Here is a 21,672-nt window from a genome sequence, read left to right as displayed (position 1 = left end):
TTTTTTTAGTATTAACTGGAGCTGGTATGTGCTTTTATTCTCGAGGCATGAGCAGAGCAAATTTTTAGTCTAAATCATTCCTTACTGAAATTGTCACATTTGTGTATGAATGGCTTTACAAATGATTTAGGCAGAAATATGTTCTGCTCGTGTTTCAAGAATGAGGCACAGTGGCTTTGAGGGGTTAAATTTTTTGAATGTGTGGAGAAACTTTTAAAACTAAAGTAAAACTTTGTGTTCTGACTTGACTAAAGCGATCGGTTTTCCAAATGAACTGCATCAAATGAATGTTTTTCTAATAGTTCACCCAGTGTGTGTGCTGGCCCCTTTTCAATACTAAGACATATGAGTGCATTTATTACTTTTGCGTTCAATCGTTCCATTTTCATTACTAATTAATGCAAAGAGGTTCCCTTCGTTATTTATCCAGTGGGCTTATTCAAATAAAGGGTCGGGTCGTGTGCGGAACGAGCCGCTGACAGGTACCAGATTAGCTTGACTCGGCTCCAGTGCTCCGTGTTTTTAAGAGGCCTAGGCACCCGGAAATGCAGGTCAGGAAAATGACTTTAATAAGGGCTCGTTTGGGCTGCTGCTGAACCGCGGCCAGCCTTTCCATGCTCTGCACTCACAGTGTCAGCAGTATGGTCTCAGGTGCATGAGCTCCAGGACATCAGCCATGCAGCGCGGTGACTCTCAGACATTACCTCCAGTGTGTGAGGCACGCTCCGAGAAGCCAGATCTGCTCTCCGGAACCTCCCGATCAATCGTTCCCAGTGGGATGGTGGTTAAACAGCAGTTACTCTAATGACGAGGAGGGAACCGATTCCACGCAGTCACCATAAACCTCTCCAGAGGAGGCAGAGGAATAACACAAATAAACCCAAAAGACTTCACATTTCAGCATCTTTCTGAAGAAGGGACTGAACCGAGCATTTGAACTGTTCATTTTAGTAAGAAATGACACTTTTTTTTTTTTTTTTAGCATTCTCTGAATTAACAACAATAGAATGAATACTGATCATGCAAGAAAATGACAATTATCAATTATATGGCTTTTGCAATAGAATTATGGCCACATATTTATGTCAAGTTTATATGAATACAATCTGAGCCAATAAGGATATACATATCATTCAAATAAATGTATATTTTTTCTGAACAAACATTTAGTTTGTAACGATCGGCTCCATACAGTATGTAACGATCGGCCCTATTGGTTGAGTTAACAAGTTGTCTGTAATAAAATGTTTTGATTTTATTAGTATTATTATTATTGTTGTTGTTATTATTATTATTATTACATTTTGGATGTAGCTTTTTTTATGACCATTTTAGTGACTAGTTTTTGCCTCGCCATTTTTTATTATCCCTAATTTGAGACCATAATTTCTAAATGCAATTTGTCCTAGGACTTTAAAGCTACAATCACCAAATACAACAATCAGGCCTGTTTAGCCCCCCTAGCAACCACCCAGACAGGCCTGGAAAAATCATAGAAACAAATAAAACCTTAAATAGCATGGAAGTGCCCATTTCTATAGTCAATATAAATGTTTCTAGTTCTAGTGTTTCTTTTGCCAACAAAAATACTTTTTTATGAATGTGATATCTACACAAATTATTATTTAAAAAAACAAAAAACATATGCAGTCATCTATGGCTGTCACGATATCATATTTTCACTACACGATTATTTTGGCCAAAAGAATTTACAATAATAATATTATCACAATATCTAAAGAAATTTTGTCCAACACCATGATAACTAAGCTTTAACAACACAACCAAGATTTCTCATTTAAGGCTAGAGTAAACTAACTGCAGGCAATGTCACCCACAAACTACATGATTTTAGCCCTGATTTTCCACTCAACAACAGTTAATTGAGATCACATATAAAAGCCCAAAATCAGAGGCAAATTGTTAGAGAGCCTCCAGAATATCTCAGAACACTCAGTAAATCATACCAACAATCATAATCTTAGCTTTAAAAAATCACTGAACTTTGTGCACAATTTGTGGTGAATATCTGGTAAGCAGCAAACACCCGCAATCATTACTGACCAGTGGAGGTTCTGAAACAATTTTTAAAATTGTGCTCTTATAGTACAAAATTGATCAGTCATTCTCACGAGGTGCTCTTGTTTGCTATTGATTGCTGTGTGTGTTGAAGGAAGGGGCATTTTGGTGCAGACATTCCTGTACTCTTTTAGTCGACTTCAATACAGGATCCGTTTGAGACAAAAGTGGCCTATGATGTCAGACATCCAATGTTTTGCACATTTGTACAATGTAAACATTTTATGCATGAACAGCTTTAGAAATGTAAAAAGTTTACTTAGCATTTTAGGTTATTGAATACTGAATTCATGAAATAAATGATTAGGTTCATTGTATTTTATTTATTCAATGATATTTCAATGCCACATTACATTTATATAACACATTTACATCATTGGACATTGTAATAATTTAATTTTGTTATGTGTGATTTCTGGTGCTGTATTTAACTTTATCATTAACGGTAACACTTTATTTTACAGTGCCGTAGTTACACGTTAATACATGTACTTACTATAGTAATAACATTAAATTCTGCATAATTACAAGTAACTAACCTTAACCTAACCCTAACTGTAACTCTATAGTAAGTACATGTAGTTAATTAATAGTACTCAGTACTTATTTGAGTAAATACAATGTAACTACGGCACTGTAAAATAAAGTGTAACCTCATTAATGTTTTAAAAGATATTCCATTATTTTAAGCAAGCCTGAAGTTTTATGTTAAATTTAACACTCTATCATTCTATCATAGATATGTGTTCTCATTCGTAGTCTAAAGCAATTTACGACACAACTGTTTTCAGCAGTAATGTCAAATCTCACTGGGCGAATTTCAGTAGGAAGTGAGCATCCCCTAAGCATCCACTCCAAAGGGCAGAGTCTTTGAAGTGGGAGCAAGGCAGTTGTCTCAGTTAGGAAATCTGGAACACACTTGGCAAAGGGAGCAATAAAATGAAACTCTAAATGTGTCCACGAAAAAGCACAGTGGCCTCCATTATCCCGTTAGCTGTTCTTATTTACTTCAATAGACCCTGCAGGTGGTAGCATTTAGCAAACAAATCATCTTATAAACACATTTATTACCTACAAAACTTACTTAAACTACAACACGTACCCTTCACTGATGGCCTTGATGATTTGATTTGCTCACTTTCTTTCGGATTGATCCCACCCATTAAAATGCTTGTTAGCACCACTACATCGAGCTCAAATCCTCATGCTCCCATTACGGTAAATCCTTGTCTCGCTCTTTCAGATAAATCTGACGGCTCCTGGTCGTTTTGTTCTGCTATACTCACCTTTAGTAATAATCAAACCACTATTCAAGCATGTATTGAATTTAGGGCTGCTGGTCATTTTATTGATGCTGCCATTATCCACAAATTAGCCATTGGTACTGCGCCATGTGGTCCTTCTTTGTCTGTCACAGCGTTTATGGGTGACCAGGCTCTGTCTCATAAATAACCCAGCCAGTTAATTTGTCGGACCCTTACATAACAAAAAGATTCAGCTATTCACCCTGTCATCTCCTGGAGGTAGGGGGAGATCCTGAAGTGGAGTGCAACCTGCCTCTACGCCTGCATGAAAGCCGTTTACTCCATGCCATGCCTCTCTACATCTTTGCTTGAGCCGGGTAAAGAACTGCTACCCAACGTACCAGCCAAATATCAGGACTTTTTTATGGTGTTTATCATACCAAGGCCACTGAACTTTCTCCTCACCGTCCCCACAACAGTGCCATTGATCGGTTGACTGGTGCTCAATCTCCTAAGATTAAAGGCTACCCCCTGTTGTTGCCCAAGACCAAGGTGATGGGAAAATGTGGCATTGCATTTGGGCTTCATCCATCCACTTCCCCAGCTGCTGCAGTTTTTTTCTTTGTGGAGAGAAAGGATAGTAGTCTCCGGCCATATATTGACTACAGAGTACTGAATGCCATAACTTTAAAGTTCCCATACCCGCTGCTTCTGATAGAACAGGTATATGAGGTCACATTTTCTCTAAGCTCGATCACCTCAGTGTCGATTATCTCATCCGTATCCACGGAGAGCAAGAATGGAAGACTGCCTTTATCAGCTTGGGATATTCTGAATACAAGGTGATGCCTTTTAGTTTGTCCAACACTGCATCAGTTTTCCAATCTTTCATAAAAGAAATCTTTAAGGACATGATAAATAAATCATTGTAAATGATTGAGTAAAAAGATCCATTCCACCGCATTGGAGTTTCTGACAAAGGGCTCCAAAGGCTAACAATCAACTGTTTGTGAAAGCTGAGAAATGTGTTTCATGTACCAACCATCTCTTTCCTAGGCTACTTGTCAAGTGCTGGAGGTGCTTGCATGGCAATCACAGACTGGCCTGTTCATCAGACTGTCAAAGAGTAGCAGAGATTCACCAATTTCTACAGATGTTTAATCAGGGACTTCAGCACTGTAGCAGCACCCATCAACATTACTTCTTTATTTCACCCCCAAAACACTTTCATTGAAAGTCATCGATTTTTTTGTCTGTCTGACCCTTCTACCAACAACTAAACATCAATGTAAATAATACATCCAGGTACCATCCCCGTTCCAATGGGCAGCTTGAGAGGCTTAACCAGGACTGGTGTTGGTTTCTCCTCTGGGCAGAGTATGTTAAGAACTATCTTTACAAGCCCTCCACTGGGTTGACAGCTTTCCACTTCATCTTGGGGTTTCAACTCCTCTCTTCGACTGGTCTGGTGAGCCTTTGGACCTTCCAGAGATAGATTATTGGATGCAGTGCATCAGATATGTTTGGGAATAGCTCACATTCATCTGCAGAGGGCTATCCATCACCAGAAAATAAAGGCAGACCACTGGCAACCATAATGATAGGTGTATCAACATGTGTGTGTCTGTATTGGCAAGAAATCGTTATTTTACCGATCGTTATACACCGATCAGGCATAAAGCCGCCTTTCAACTGCAATCCTATTGACGCATTTCGCGCCCTAGTGGCAGTCACACAGAACATTGAAATTGGTCGTGAAGCAACCGTTTACCCTCGGCTTATTCACCATGGTAAACTGAACGATTTGCATGTATGAATATATCCACACAAAGCAAATGACCCTCAATACATCTAAAATAAAAACATAGTAGATTTTATAGAGCTAATAAACATAAAAATTGATTTAATAATTAATAATAAAAAAAAATCTGACATAATTAACAACCGCCATTTTACAGAAATAGTGTTTACAGAATAACGTGTTAAAATTTTGGTAATTCTAACTTTGCGCTCATAGTTTTGATTAGAATACATCATATCCGGTCGGCCGGTCACATACGGTCTAGCCGCAGAAGTTCAAATATTTCAACGCATCTGAAGCTCGATTCGGATCTGAAATTTCCGCATTCACTTATGATCGGAACTTCACGTAGCCCCCGTATTACTCTCCATTGGAAATAAATGATTTCTGGTCCAACGGCTGTCGTTTGTCGTGTGCAGTGGAAAGGCGGCTTAACATTATGAGCACTGACAGGTGAAGTGAATAACACTGATCATCTCTTCATCACGGCACCTGTTAGTGGGTGGATATATTAGGCAGCAAGTGAACATTTTGTCCTCAAAGTTGATGTGTTAGAAGCAGGAAAAATGGGCAAGCGTAAGGATTTGAGCGAGTTTGACATGGACCAAATTGTGATGGCTAGACGACTGGGTCAGAGCATCTCCAAAACTGCAGCTCTTGTGGGGTGTTCCTGGTCTGCAGTGGTCAGTATCTATCAAAAGTGCTCCAAGGAAGGAACAGTGGTGAACCCGCGACAGGGTCACGGGCGGCCGAGGCTCATTGATGCACGTGGAGAGCGAAGGCTGGCCCGTGTGGTCCGATCCAACAGACGAGCTACTGTAGCTCAAATTGCTCAAGAAGTTAATGCTGGTTCTGATAGAAAGGTGTCAGAATACACAGTGCATCAGTTTGTTGTGTATGGAGCTGCTTAGACACAGACCAGTCAGGGTGCCCATGCTGACCCCTGTCCATCGAACAGTGGGCACGTGAGCATCAGAACTGAACCATGGAGCAATGGAAGAAGGTGGCCTGGTCTGATGAATCACGTTTTCTTTTACATCATTAACTACTTACCAAGCCTGATCGGTGTATCTGCCTATTACTTTTTATATTCTTGGTAAGTAGTTTGAGGTGGGCTCAAACGTATCTACATAATAGTCAAATATATTTATATATATATATTTATAGATTTGTATAAGTTTTTACATATTGACAGCTGTATTGTAAACACTATGAGATGAGATGAGATGAGATGAGGGCAATTTTTTTTCAGAAGACTGCAACAAATCTGGAGCAGCTATTCCTTAATAGACTTGCTCTGGTCAAACTAGTTTGAGAAAGTGTAGACAAACTGAAGGGAGTTTGGGTAACACATGCTTGCAATTTTGTTTTTATAGCTTACTTTTTGAGCCCTAGATTTTCAACATTTGTGCTTTCTGAACCCTTTAAATCCAAAGAATGTGTTACAGTCAGCGGCAGACTCATCTGGCCCAAATTAAGATGAGTATTGTTCTTTTAGCCTCTGTGAAAGGGCATTGGAGAGCAACCAAACACAGACATACACAGCTCAAAGTATCTACTATTGCATAGTACTGAGTTCTGTGATTTTATGTACCTTGATACCTCACACTATTTACACCTAATTACAAAATAACACCTGTTTGACCTAATTTCTCTCTTTTTTTCTGTTTTATTCTTTTAGGCGGCTGCACTGCACCAGGAACTACATCCACATGCACCTGTTCGTATCGTTCATGTTGAGGGCCATTAGTATATTTGTGAAAGATGTGGTGTTGTACTCTGGTGCTGCATTACAGGAAATGGAACGCATCACTGTGGAGGATCTCAAATCCATCACAGAAGCCCCTCCTGCCAACAAAACCCAGTTTGTAAGTGCAGCACACATACAATCATATCTCACAGTAAAGTTCATTGTGTTGGTGGGAGCACCGTTATCATCTGAAAGCGTTTGTTGTTGTCATGCCACTAAGACCCTGTAGCAATTTCCACATACACTGTATGCATAACCAGGATTTTATGCATAAACAAGGTTTTCAATTAAGCTTTATAGGAATTAAATTATGTAATACATTTCATTTTTAATTAAATATTATGATTAAGACTATTATAGTAACTATGGTAGTTACTCAAACCCAGTATCAGGAAGGATTATGAATATTCTCTTTTGGCATGAATATGGGTCCCAAGCCATATCTAGAGACCAGGATATAATAGAGAGTTGAGAGTGGCTTCTTTTGTCTTGGATCAGTAAGCAGTCACCCAGCAACCACCGGTTCCCTTTCAATTTCCCTGAGGATTTGCCGATTGGCGCCGCTTTATATAGGCTGTGAGCTGCCTCCATTTGGTGCACTAAAACAGCATTGGCCAGTTTGAGACACCTGCATGGTTCAATAAGGCTTCAGTATTTTCAGAGGTGGTCGAAGGTGTTTCCACACAATGTCAGCTACTGACAAAATGTCCATCTCAGGAAACAGAGGTTACGAGAGTAACCGTGATCCTAGTAATTGAATAGCAGTGCACTAAAAACTTCAGAACACCTTGGCAAGCACTCACATTATCTTTCAAAACTTGTTTTAAATTGTCCTTATATGTAAAGAATGATTTTTGGGGGTTAGTCAAGTTGCATGTTGTCTATATCTCAAGAGCAAATGAACACATGCTTCTAATCATTATGTGCTGAATCGATTTTTCTATACCCTTCAAGATTGGCTGTAAGGTGGCTGTGACTCTCTTCTTGTACTTCTTGGCGACTAATTATTACTGGATTCTGGTGGAAGGCCTGTACCTGCACAGCCTTATCTTCATGACCTTCTTCTCAGACAGGAAGTACCTTTGGGGCTTTACTCTGATTGGATGGGGTGAGTAGACTTGTTCACGTACACTTTATCTCCAGTACACAACACTAGGACATAATTATTCAGCTTCTGGCTACAGACACCAAATCATGTCCAAAAGATTTAATAACTGCTTTCTTCAGACATTTTATTTGAAATAAATAACTAAGTGGGCTATCGATTAGTAAACCAAACAGATTTTTTACTCAAGTGTTGCTAATTGTTTCCAGTGCAGCGCAGTGGCATGTGCTGTATCTTTTGGAGACACATTTGCGGATGTACTTTGGACTCCACGGCTCCTGCATTGTACACACTGTGCGGAAAAGTTGGACATGCACAGCGCATACAATGTGGATGCTGTGGCGTTAAGCCACTTCTCTGTTGATTAAACCACGGTTGCAGAGCCAGGGCTCAACAATAGGATTTTTCTTCTGCTGCGGCAGTACTTCAGCTTTAGACTATGATACATAAACAAGCTCTGCCAGCATTTTCACTGGTCCCACCAAAAATGTACTATTAAAAAAAAAATGTTTATTCGTTTACAATGATAGCTGAAATATATTATCTGATATATAAATATATTAAATATATTAACTGATCCTGTATACATTCATAAAAAATCATGGCATACAGTGTTTGTTTGTTTTTTTAAATAAATGTTATTCAAGACTATCAAAAATCAGTATTGTGAAAAATAAATAAAGTATTGTGTAAAATAAATCCATCTGTCCTTCTGTATGTAGAACTTGGTCACCAAAGGTTTCTCTACACAGGTGTTCCTGCGATGTTTGTCACCATCTGGGCCAGCGTGAGAGCCACTCTTGCTGACACTGAGTAAGATAAAATATTCTCTGCATGGTAAATAATGTATGCACATGAAGGATGTTTTGTAAAAGACTCATGTAAAAACATGGTATCTATGTATAGTTTTAGGGGTGGGAATCGCAGGGTACCTCACGATACGATACTATCACGATACATGGGTTACGATAATGATAATATCACGGTAGCGATTCTGCGATAATCAATATATTGCTAGACAATCCTATAATTACGATATCTAACTATGAAAAAAATGGCAGTGAAAAGGTTAAGTGCAGGTTTTCTCTCTTTGTTAAAGTCCACACTGTTTAAAACAGCACAAAACGTTTTTTAGTCTGTAAATAAAATTTAACATTTCAAGTAAATTAAGCATTTTATGCTTATACTTTTTAGAAGCTTAAACTTTTCGTTTTTTTGTAAACTGATACATTTAGCCTTAGTTAACTGCTTATCGACTTGTTTTATATAAACCTGGTACATTAAAAAAATGACCTCTTTTATTTAAACCTGGGAACATGTTTACCAGCTTCCTTAAAATAATCCTGGGAATATGTTGTCAAAGGTACCAACTTGGGTATGTTAAAATGTTAAAAATGTGACGATACCAGCTTAGCCTAGCATTTTGAGCGCTGTTGAGCGGATCCTTTAACACCTCTGATTGGCTATTGTGTGTTCATGTGCTCAACATACATGTCTGTGATTGGCTACAATGATCAACGCTTCACGTTCATAAACTTGTTGTAAATAGACATCTTTGATGTTTTTCAGCGTGCGCTTGCCACTTACAGATTCAAACGGGAGCGTTTGAAAGCAGCCGTTTATCAGCGGATGTGACAAACATAGACATCTTTGACGTTCTTCACCGAGCGCTTACACAGAATTTGAAAGCAGGTGTTTATCAGCGGATTCGTCTCTCAGCGGATCCCTAATATATCTGCTGATAGACGAATCCGCTGATAAACGCCTGCTTTCAAATGATCCCCTGCCTATCTGTGTAAGCGCTCAGTGAAGAACGTCAAAGATGTCTACGTTTGTCACATCAATGGTATAAAAGTGCACCCACAACTTAAACGTGGCTGGGGCATCTATCATTTTACTCACACTGCTGTCCGCCATCCCGTTAAAAACTTCTTTTTCTTAGACTAGTTAACTTATGTTCACGTTTCCATTTCATGTGTTGAGTGCCGCCTTCTAGCCATCTAGCGACACTGGGAGCAGAGAAATATCGATATTTGGCGCCAGCTTATCGATTCTCATATCGCACAGAGAAGGACGACGATATATCGCCGTATCGATATTTTGTCCCACCCCTATAAAGTATATATTATATTATATAATGTTAATGAGATGTCTGGGTTGATCTTTCTAAGTATCTGATCTGGTTTATAATCAACAGGTGCTGGGATTTAAGTGCAGGAAACCTGAAATGGATTGTGCAGATCCCTATTCTCACAGCAATTGTTGTACGTTTCCATAAGTAAAAAGAAATTCATTCAAAAAAAGTTTTTTTTTTTTTTTTTTTTTTTTTTTTTTTGCTTAAGTTTTATATTTTTAAAATCATAAGAAGTACAAATTCAGTCAAGTGTGTACAAGTTTTTGACTAGTAGTTTAAGTTCTGTTGACCTTTGCATGATTCACACATGTGTCTCAAGTAAATTTCAAATATTCTATTTATTTATCTGCCATTTTCTTTCATGTGAATACAGTGTAAGAATCTTCAGGAGTTATTTCATGTGTCTGTTAGTTCTAAGTCTCAGATATGATCCTTTAAATATGTACTTTTTCCCCAAAGGTAAATTTTTTGTTGTTCCTGAATATAATCAGAGTCTTGGCAACAAAACTTAGAGAAACAAATGCAGGGAGATGTGACACCAGACAACAGTACAGGTAAGATTATATTTATTTATTTATTTATTTATTTATTTATTTATTTTTTTTAAATAAACAACACCTGAAATATGCACTACCGTTTGAGGTCAGTAACACTTTTCTGTTTTTGTAAGAAGATCTTCTGTTCACCATGGCTGCATTTATTTGATCCAAAATTCAGTCAATATCAATAATGCTTTATATATAGTGTGAAAAATGTGGAAACCACATTTTTTTCAAGATTCTCTGAAGAATAGCCTTTATTTGAAATCTTTTAGAAATCTTTTGTAACATTATAAATGTCTTTACTGTTATTTTTGATCAATTTAATAGATCCTTGCTCAATAAAAGTGTCTTTAAAAGTTACTTTAAAAGAAAAGGAAAAAAAAAGGTACTGACCCCAAACTTTTGAACGGTAGTGTATATGTAAGCAATAAGGTACGAGAGGCTGTGCTGTATCGTGAATAAGTCACGGCTGAAGGGCGTTGTTAGGTACGACACGAAGCGGAGTGCCTGCAACCCCTTCAGGCATGAATTATTCACGATACAGCACTAGCCTCGATTACCTTATTGCTTTTATAAAACGGTTACCACACAATACAAATATTAAAGCCAAAAAATATGTATGCAATGCAACTTTCATGAAGTAAACTTTTTCTAAGAAAAAAATAGTCCCTGACCGTGAACAGCAACAGAAGTTGCATGATTACGCCAATAGATGGCGGCAAAGACTGTCTTTATGAGTGTGTCAGTCAGTAGCGAAGACTTTTACATTGAAAAGACTGAATTTTTGTGAACACAGAACAAGACGCAATTGACAAATGCTTTGACTAGTGCTGTCAGTTACGGGAAAACCCCTTAACTGTTAAAAGGACAGGATAATACATCAGACATTTAAACAGATTTTTTATTATGAACAAAGGACATTGCTCACTCGATCTCTTTCTCACAATACTCTTCTACATAATACATTAAGCTTCAATGAACAATATCAATTGAGAACAAACAGTTTACATTGCTAAGAGTGGTTGCTAAGGGTGTTGTGTAGTGATACACAGAACCGTTGGGTGAAGCGGTCATAGCCATGTTTTATCATGAATAAAACACAGCTATTGACCAATCAGAATCAAGGACAGGAACTAACCGTTTTATAAATTTAAATAACATTTGGTTCTTTATCTTGTTTGTGTCCCACAGAAAGCTGTTAAAGTCGACTCTGGTCCTCATGCCGTTGTTTGGCGTTCACTACATCGTGTTCATGGCAATGCCCTATACAGAAGTGTCTGGGGTCCCGTGGCAAATCCAGATGCATTATGAAATGCTCTTTAACTCATTCCAGGTAAAACTTCAAACTTCTTAAGATGTAGACAATTATGATTGTACATAAACACCAAAATATTTTGCAATAACTTGTATATTTATATTTAAATTCATGCTATGTTTTCCAGGGATTCTTTGTTGCAATTATATATTGCTTCTGCAATGGAGAGGTAAGAATGAATTTCTGTAGCTTCTGTATCTCACAACTTTGTCAGGTAATTGTTATTGGCCACATACACAAGAAGTTACACAAACTCTGCTTGTCTCTGCATGTTCTAGACAGGCTGCCAGGTGTCTGTGTTTTAGTGCTGGGGATTTTTTAAATAGCTGATCCTGACAGTTTCAGGACCTTAATTTATTTATTTTTTAATATTTATTTATTTTTTGTACTAGTACTTTATACAATTTTATAGAACTTACTATTCAATTCTGAATTTAAATAATTTGTTTTCAGTTTAACTGATGTATTCTAACTGTTGGTGACCCTCTTGAATTGTTTAACCTATTTTGTTTGATTTTATGAGCCCCTGTATTCTGGTTTTAAATTCATATTTCTTGGAAAGAAAGACCTTATTTTCCAATACTGAAGGGAGATATTTTTTGTGTATCTGCAAGAGCGTTTCATTAGCTGCTATAGGTAAATAACTAGAAGAATAACAGTGCAGTAGGCCGCTTTTTCCGAACTCATTCTCTCTTTCCCTATTGCACATCAGTTTATTTTGAATAAAAAAGAAGTATTTGAAAAGCGTAAATAAAGTTCCTAACGGGTAGGGTCATGTGGGGACAAGTAATGTCCCAATAATGCAGCATCCATTTATTCTGCTGTGTAAATAGCATTTAACGCATTTCTTTATTATTACTAGCAGTTATTTATAGTAGAATGAAGAAGAAGTTGAAACAACTTGTTTTATTCTTGTTTTATTAGGTCCAAGCAGAAATCAAGAAGTCATGGAGTAGGAGGACACTCGCTCTGGACTTCAAGAGAAAAGCCCGGAGCGGCAGCAACACGTACAGCTATGGACCCATGGTGTCTCACACCAGCGTCACAAACGTGACGGCACGGGGCCCTCTGGCCCTGCACCTCACTACCCGCCTGGGGCCCGTCACCATCAACGGCCACCGGAACCTTCCGGGATACGTGAAGAACGGCTCCGTCTCAGAGAACTCCATCCCGTCCTCGGGGCAGGAGCTCCACATACAAGAGGAAGAACCTTCGAAGAACTTCCAGGTGGAAAAAAACATCCCAGTGGTGGAGGAGGAAAGAGAAACCGTCATGTGACTTAAGAAAGATGACAAATGATGTACAAAAAAACATTGAAGGATTAGCAAGTCCTTTGTTTCTCAGGATTTCCTCACAATTTGGCTTGTGGGACCATCTCAGATGTGTTGGAGACACAGTGACTAACCTAATGGACCAGATACAATCAGTATCCTTTAAATGAGCCACAATGTTCTTGCGAGACTGGAATCTTCTACAGGCCTCTTCACCAGCAGTGTTTGGAGGATGAGAACAGATTTTGGTGAACACCATAATATATATTACACGTGTGTTTCTGCATTGTGAACACACAATGGCGCCGCTTTCAGGTTGTCGTATCTCCTCCTTAGATGAAGAATGGTGAGTCTGCTTCAGAATCAAGTCATATGAAACATATGGACCATGAATTGTAAATAAGACATCCATGATATTTTAAATAAGCCTACATAAAAATGTTTTTGATCAGCACTAATGTCATTTTATTTACACTAGTTCAGAATGATGCAACTGCCAGCAGGGGCGATCTATGTATTATAATAGCAGGTTTTTGTTAGTAGAATGTGATATTATATTTATATGTCTCTAAGCCTTGAGAGTTTATCAGTACACTGCAAAAAAATGATATTCTTCCTTATTATTTTTGTCATGTTTTCCAGTGCAAATGTCTCAACATTCTTAAATCAAGGTACATTTACTGGAGAAGAAACATTACTCAAGATATTAGGTTTTGTTTTCTGAAAAACATATCAAAATGAGTTTTTGCTCAAGGACAAATATCTGCCAGAGGGGTCAGAAAAATACTCTTGTTTTCCCTTTTGAATTGAGTTTATTTTTCTGAAACCATTGGCAGTTATTTGTTCTTGTTTTAAGCAAAAACTTACAAAAACAAGACTTCATATTTTGAAAAAGGGACCTATGATCCCTTTTTACAAGATGTAAAATAAGTGTGGATGTGAAGTTTTAACTCAAAATACCCCACAGATCATTTTGGGGGGTGAGCAAAAACATGCAGTTTTTGTGTCCCTTTAAGTGCAAATGAGCTGCTGCTTCCAGCCCCCTTTCCAGAAAAGGGCGGAGTTTCAAGAGCTGATGCTCCAGCATACCGGCAACAACAAAACAGGACAATCTCTTGCACTGAAAATGTCAGAATCTGTCAGTAGTGGTGTTCAGCCTTATATGTTTCAGAAATCAACCTTTGTGAAAATCCAGCATTGAACAGAACCTCATTTGTGACACAGTCCGGCATAAAATGATTTGCACAAACGTAAGACTTTACCTACTTTCTTCGGGACATTTCCTTTAAAAATTCAATTTAACCACAATGTCCTCAATGACTCAGATGGCGGGAGTCTATGGAGACTCTTATGTGCATTGGTACATCCCAAAACATCTCAAATGAGCTGCTGCTTCCAGCCCCCTTTCCAGAAAAGGGTGGAGCTTCAAGAGCTCATGCTCCGGCATGTCGGCAACAACAAAACAGGACAATCTCACGCACTGAAAATGTCAGAAACTGTCAGTAGTGGTGTTCAGCGCCTTATATGTTTGATCCGGAGTCGTTGAAAAGAACCTCGTTTGTGAAGCAGTCCGGCGCAAAATGATTGGTACAAGCGTATAAGAATTGACCTACTTTCTTCAGGACATTTCCTTTAAAAATTAAATTTAACCACAATGTCCTCAGTGACTCAGATGGCGGGAGTCTATGGAGACTCTTATGTGCATTGGTACATCCCAAAACACAACACTTGTAATGCCTCTTTGGCACAGATATCGTACAACTCCAGCTGCTACAGTGAGGATACAGAAATCTGTGCTTCTCACTCAGGGCTGTGTCTATGCTAATAGGGCAGATCGTCACCGGCTGTGGGCGGGGCTTCTCCATGACATCATCGTAGGGGGGAATCTGAATCAGCTCGTTTGAAGAGACTGCTTTTGATTTATGGGAATCATAAAATAATGAGTGAGTGGATTTTTACCATTATAGGTTGGTTGTTCTCATACACTGCAGACACACATCAGTGTTCAAACACATTATAACAGTGAATTTTGCATTATAGGTCCCCTTGATTTAAGAATGTTTAGATTTTTGTACTGGAGAACAAGACAAAAATACTGAGGAAGAACATCATGTTTTTTGCAGCGTAGATTTGCCAAGTCTTGCCAAACGGTCTTTTTTCTTTGTGAGCCTGATGGTGAAAACAAAAGGTAATTCCCTCTGAATCTGTGTAGATTCATATAAAACATTATTGCCATTGATGGTGAAGCGATTATTATTACATTTGTAAAATGTCAAAGCATTTTGACACACATACTATACTAAGCATGAAAGAGATATTGTGTCTTTACATTTCATTTTCAGGGTCATTTTTGGCTGCCTTAACCATTGCAATTTATTATAGCAGATTTATCATAATACTGTCAATAATAATATTTAAAAAAAAACTGGATTTGCTCACCCCCACTACAGCGTTGTTGGTGGATGTCAGAATGGTTGCTAAGTGGTTGCTAGGGTGTTGCTAGGGTGTTTGATAGGGTTTACTGGCCCAATACAAAATCTCTATAATCCGAACCCTTGTTATGTGTTGGTAGCATTTTTGTCCAAAGAGGAAAATCATCACATAGTCAGATCATGTATATAAGCAATAAAACAGCTCTTATTATCAAGTCATATGATATGAGGTGTTCACGTCAAAAGAGGACGAGTTATGAACAGGCATTTAATATAAAAGGTAAAGTGTGCGTCCACATCTCCAACTCCATGTATGAACAATAATTATTACATTATATAACTCTTAAAAGATCATTACCATTTGCATTCAACAGAAATAAAAATTTAATTCAAATATTTTCATAAATATAATTAAATCAGAGCGAATACTGATCTGTTGAGCGTTTTATCAAGTTTATAATGACATATTAATGAACATTATTATAATGCCTTGCAGTATATCCTTTGTCAGCACCCAGAATACCTTTCATTTTGTGCTTTCTTCTGTTTTTTTGTGTCCTGTTCAGACTATATTTCGAGTGTCAGGCCATAAACAAATATATATATATATATATATATATATATATATATATATGAATACACATTCTTGGAAATGACTGAGTAAATCGATTCGCAGCATCATGATCTGCACTCTAGGAGTTTTCTGGGAATAATTGCTCAGCGTTAAAAGCATCATTAGAGCTGTTTATTGAGAACACCCGAACTTCTCTTTCATCATTATCGTATAATGAATGAGTCATATTTTTCACATATAGATTTCATCCTGAAAAGTCTTTCATTATATGTACGCTTCACTCCACTGCCTCAGTCAATCACTTCATCATAATGTTTGTCATACAGTACTGTATACGGGAAGATGAAAATCATCAGATGCCAAATTACTATCATTTCATTTTCATTTTTTTACAGCCATAAGGAAGAACAAACAGTGAAGTTTTTTTTACGTGTATATGGGGATTGTTCATGAAGCCATCATTTGTTGGTCAGTATTATAGTTTTGAGGCTCATGGTCTGTTGTGTGTAATCTAATGCTGCTTTTTGTTACTCCATGTATAAACATTCATATTGTGTTTACATAATAATGAACAGGTCCATCCAGTTATGAGCTCAATGTGTTCCTCTGCATATATTCTGGAATGTAATATGACTATGAAAGGGCAGTAATTCATATGCTGGCAGATCGATATACAGCAGTACATATGCTGAAATTAAGATCCTCAAAAAAAAAAAAAGTTTAAATTCAGATTTCCAATTCCAATTCAGATTTAAATTCAGAGGGATGTTTGGTAACTCTTTACGTAAAGCCTTTATGTATAATGCATTAATTATGCCTAATTATGCCTATATATATATATTATAATGCATATATATGATCTCATGAATAGTTGTAACCTATTGTGTAATTGTGTGATTATAATGTTTTATAATACACTTTTAGAAAATATAATGCATTAAAACACGACAAACAATTTCAGATGTAACAAGGAATCTGTGAATATTATAATGCATTATAATGTACATTATGATTACCTTTATAATGCATTATACATAAAAGCTTTAAGTAAAGTGTTACCCGGATGTTTTTGCTTGTCGATACATTCAAACATTTACTGTATTTATAAATAAATATACTTATGCATTCTGCTTTTCTCTATATAACATGTTTGAACTTGAATTTGAGGATGAAAATGTCTTTTTTTTTACCATTAAATTCAGTCTTATTTATAAAATGCCATCTGTGTTTGCACTTGTTATGCCCCGGTCCTCAACAGCAGCTCAGGCTGTTTGTTTTAGACGAACATCGATTGATTGGGAATGGTGGGTGTAGTTCAGATCTTCAGGATTGAGGTGTCCACAGCCAACAGATCGATCAATGAAGAAAATGATCTTATTTATACTGCTTTGAATGACAGTCCATCTCTGCTTTACTCCTGTGCATTTTATTACACGTTTATTACCCATCATTCTTCATGTCATCATTAGAAAAGTGAATCTGACACATTGCAACAAGGAATATTTTATCCAGAAATGAACATTCTGGCACCAGTGGACCACAGAAGGAGAAACCGCTCTTTTGTCTACCATGTCTTCACTGTCGAGCTCCAAACAAGCACCATAGAAGCACATTTTAATTTTTGGGAGAACTACTCTTTTAAAGTATTTTAAAAATGAAAATTTGACATGAATTTGTTGTTGTTATTGTTGTTTATATGTTACATAAATGCAAAATAACTTTTCTAAGTACACCAGTGTTGTATTAATTAGTGCTGATCATGTGTATCATGTGAATAAGAAATAAATGAAAAATGTATAATTAACAGAATCATTTATTGTCCGTATTTACAATTTACAATGAAATAAACAAACTGTAAATGTACATTTATAAATTTTCTTAGAAAAAGCAATTATAAAATGGCTAATGGAAGTTTAGCACACACCGTTAAGGTGACTAGATGTTCATTTCTTTGCAGGCTTCTTGGCTTCACTGCCTTTGGCTCCACCTCCTTTCCCTCCTTTTTCTTCTCCTTTCTCCCCACCTCCCTTTTTACCTTTCCCTCCATCTGACGCCTCTTTCTTTGATGCTCCTTTCTCTCCCTTTTCCCCTTTCTCTCCCTTTTCCCCTTTCTTCTTTGTGGCTTCCTCCTTCTCCTCTCCCTTCCCTTCTTTGCCCTCTTTCGCACCCTTGCCTTCCTTTTTGCCGTCTTTATCCTTCTTCTTTGTTCCCTTTTCTGCGTCAACCTTTCCCGCGACGGTTGGCACCTCCTCCTTCTCCGTAGGCTTAGCCGCTAAACCAAAGAAGAGAAAGATCAGGATTAGGTCAACAGTAATTTGATGTAATATTTGATGAAATATTTCACCAATGTTTTACACTGGAAAAAAAAATGCTGTAGGAATTACAATTTTCACTCAGAAATTGCAAGTAAATTGCACAAATAATTACAAAGGAATGGACTGAATTAAACGACATTTTGAAGAAGAAATAAATAGGGGTGATATGCTCACGCTTTTGAGCTCCTGTTAAAACTGTAGTAGCTGTGTTTTCTACCATCTGAAGGTGATTTAAAGAAGATTGACTAATCCCCAGATAGAGAGAGTTGCAATAGTCAAGCCTAGTGGTGATAAAAGCATGGATAACTCTTTCAAAATTATTAAAAGAGAGAAAGGACTTCATTTTTACCAGGACTCATATTTGGTAGAAACTTGATTTTTAAGACTTGATTAACCTGTCTATCCAGCTTTAATGTGCTGTCCATTACAACACCCAAATTTTTCACATATGGCCTAACATAAGTTGCTAAAACACAGAGATTTAAGTTTGGTACTGTGGGCATTAGAAGGGGTAAACACCACAATCTCCGTTTTACTCTCATTCAGACTTTAGAAATTTAAGGAAATCCATGTTTTAATATCCAAGAGGCAAGCAACCACAGGCTCTAAACCATTTGTATGTTTCAAAGAAAGATATATTTGTGTGTCGTCTGTGTAATAATAGTAACTTATACCATACTTCTCAAAGACAGAACCAAGTGGAAGCACATAGAGAGAGAATAATATGGGACCTAGAGTAGAACCTTGGGGGACACCACAGGTCAGAGGGACAGAACCACAGAGAAATTGCCCAATATTGACTGAAAAACTCCTGTTTGTAAGATATGATTGAAACTAACTTAGGGCATATACCCACCACCTGTTCTAAATGGGACAAAAGATCTTTGTGGTTTACAGTATCAAAGGTGGTGTTTGAGTATAAAAGTACCAGTGCTACAGAATCCCCAGAGTTTGTGTGTAAGAGAACATTTAACACTTTTAAAAGAGGCGTCTCAGTAGAATGAATTTTCCTAAAACCCTTTTGAAACATAAACCGTGCATCTAAATCAGCTAAAAAATATACAACTTCCTTGTCAACATTTAGTCTGTTTTGGTTTCGTTTTTACTGTGTTTCGTTCATGTTTTACCTGCCTGAGTTCCTAGTTAGTTTCCCTTGTTGTTAGTCAGTTCCCACAGCTGTTGATTACTTTCTCCCTGTATTTCAGCCCTGTGTTTCCTCATTGTCCGGTCTCATCAATGTTTTATGTGGTGATGTTATTCAGTCTTATTAGTTATCTCCAGCATGTTTCCTATTGGATATGTCATTAAAGACTCTTTTGTTTATCTTTTTCATTAAAGCCACCACTGTGATATTCATAAAATAATAAATAATTTAATATGAATGAGTCAACCTGACTACATTTATTATACCAACCAAAGGCATTCCAGCTATGAAAATGACACAATCCAGCACAGCATATAAAAGATTCAAACACTACAATCATAAATACTACTGTTACTAATGTTATTTTGAGAACAGCTCTAGGTGCGTCCCATTTCACTATTCACACTTTAACAAAATTACTAAAACTTTGGTAACGCTTAAAGGGTTAGTTCACCCAAAAATGAAAATTCTGTCATTAATTACTCACCCTCATGTCATTTCACACCCATAAGTCTTTCGTTCATCTTCAGAACACAAATTAAGATATTTTTGAGGAAATCCGATGGCTCAGTGAGGCCTGCATTGACAGCAATGACACCGAACCTCTCAATATCCAGAAAGCTACTATAAACATATTTAAAACAGTTCATGTGAGTACAATTCTTCCTTAAAATTATAAAGCGATGAGAATACTTTTTGTAATCCAAAAAAACAAAATAACGACTTTTCAACAATATCTAGTGATGAGCGTTTTCAAACCACTGCTTCATGAAGCTTCGAAGCTTTACGAATCTTTTGTTTCGATTCAGTGGTTCGGAGCGCGTATCAATCTGCCAAACTGCTGAAATCACGTGATTTTGGCGCTGACTCGAAACAAAAGATTCATAAAGTTTTGAAGCAGTGTTTTGAAATCGGCCATCACTAGATATTGTTGAAAAGCTGATATTTCGTTTTTTTGGCACACAAAATGTATTCTCGTTGCTTTATAATATTAAGGTTGAACCACTGAACTCACATGAACTGTTATAAATATGTTTTTAGTAGCTTTCTGGATCTTGAGAGGTTCGGTGACATTGCTGTTAATGCAGGCCTCACTGAGCCATTGGATTTCCTCAAAAATATCTTAATTTGTGTTCTGAAGATGAACGAAGGTCTTACAGGTGTAGAACGACATGAGGGTGAGTAATTAATGACAGAATTTTCATTTTGGGGTGAATTAACCCTTTAATTTCGGTAGTTCACTAACTACATTCTACAGACTACAAGTAGCTTTGCAACTACATGTCAACTTATTCTACTAACAGTAACCTAACAGTCTACTAATACTCTAATGAGAGTTAGTTGACAAAGTTACTTATAGTTAGAAGAATGTCTAAAGTGGATTATCGAAATAAATTGTCACCAAAACTTTAACTAAAAAAAAAATTTAAAAATGAAAATAAAAACCAATTCAAAATATTAAGAAAAACATTCATTGATGCGCATCAAAAAAGACGTGACTTTGCGATGGGGCGGCATAACTGGACTAACCAGTGGATCGACCTCATTGCGCAGCGTCTGAAATGCTGTTTAGGTCATTCTGAAATGCCTGAGCAAAGTCTGTCTTCAAAGTGGTTCAGTATAATTCCCTGCCAGAACTGTGTTGCCAAACAGCCGGCATGCACATCCAAAAGCAAGAGCGCGCCCTGAGGCGCAAGTAATTTATTATATATGAAATTATCGTATACAGTGGCTTTTCTTACTGCAGCAATTTCCATTTTTCTTTAGTGCCAGTTTATCAGGAAGTTACAATTTTGTTCTCTTCAACTCACTGGATGGAAACGGTGCTTTATTCACAAATGTTTTATACGATATTCCAATTTTGTGCACAAATTAAATTCGTTTTTGATGGAAACATAGCTACTGCTCTCCTCGACATATTGAGCAGCCACTGATAGAGATGTTCAGAAAGAGCTCAGAGTGAAGC

At 37.2% G+C, this 21,672-nt stretch overlaps 2 protein-coding genes across 2 annotated transcripts in view; one reads left to right on the top strand and one right to left on the bottom strand.

Annotated features, from left to right (window-relative positions):
- pth1r (parathyroid hormone 1 receptor) overlaps positions 1 to 18,050 on the top strand; it is a 96,546-nt gene extending 78,496 nt beyond the window's left edge. The window contains exons 6-13 of the mRNA XM_051916968.1: positions 6,806 to 6,992; positions 7,829 to 7,982; positions 8,732 to 8,792; positions 10,177 to 10,243; positions 10,573 to 10,667; positions 11,847 to 11,988; positions 12,098 to 12,139; positions 12,895 to 18,050. Coding sequence (XP_051772928.1) covers positions 6,806 to 6,992; positions 7,829 to 7,982; positions 8,732 to 8,792; positions 10,177 to 10,243; positions 10,573 to 10,667; positions 11,847 to 11,988; positions 12,098 to 12,139; positions 12,895 to 13,248 — 1,102 coding nt within the window. The 3' untranslated portion in view covers positions 13,249 to 18,050. The remainder of the gene's footprint in view (positions 1 to 6,805; positions 6,993 to 7,828; positions 7,983 to 8,731; positions 8,793 to 10,176; positions 10,244 to 10,572; positions 10,668 to 11,846; positions 11,989 to 12,097; positions 12,140 to 12,894) is intronic.
- Positions 18,043 to 21,672, bottom strand: part of tmie (transmembrane inner ear) — a 37,668-nt gene continuing 34,038 nt past the window's right edge. Inside the window, exon 4 of the mRNA XM_051916997.1 lies at positions 18,043 to 18,519. Coding sequence (XP_051772957.1) covers positions 18,191 to 18,519 — 329 coding nt within the window. The 3' untranslated portion in view covers positions 18,043 to 18,190. The remainder of the gene's footprint in view (positions 18,520 to 21,672) is intronic.

Source organism: Ctenopharyngodon idella, chromosome 2 (assembly GCF_019924925.1).
Source record: "Ctenopharyngodon idella isolate HZGC_01 chromosome 2, HZGC01, whole genome shotgun sequence".
Lineage (NCBI taxonomy): Eukaryota > Metazoa > Chordata > Actinopteri > Cypriniformes > Xenocyprididae > Ctenopharyngodon > Ctenopharyngodon idella.
Note: the sequence above shows the minus strand (reverse complement) of the source record. Positions and strands in the feature narration are given on the sequence as shown.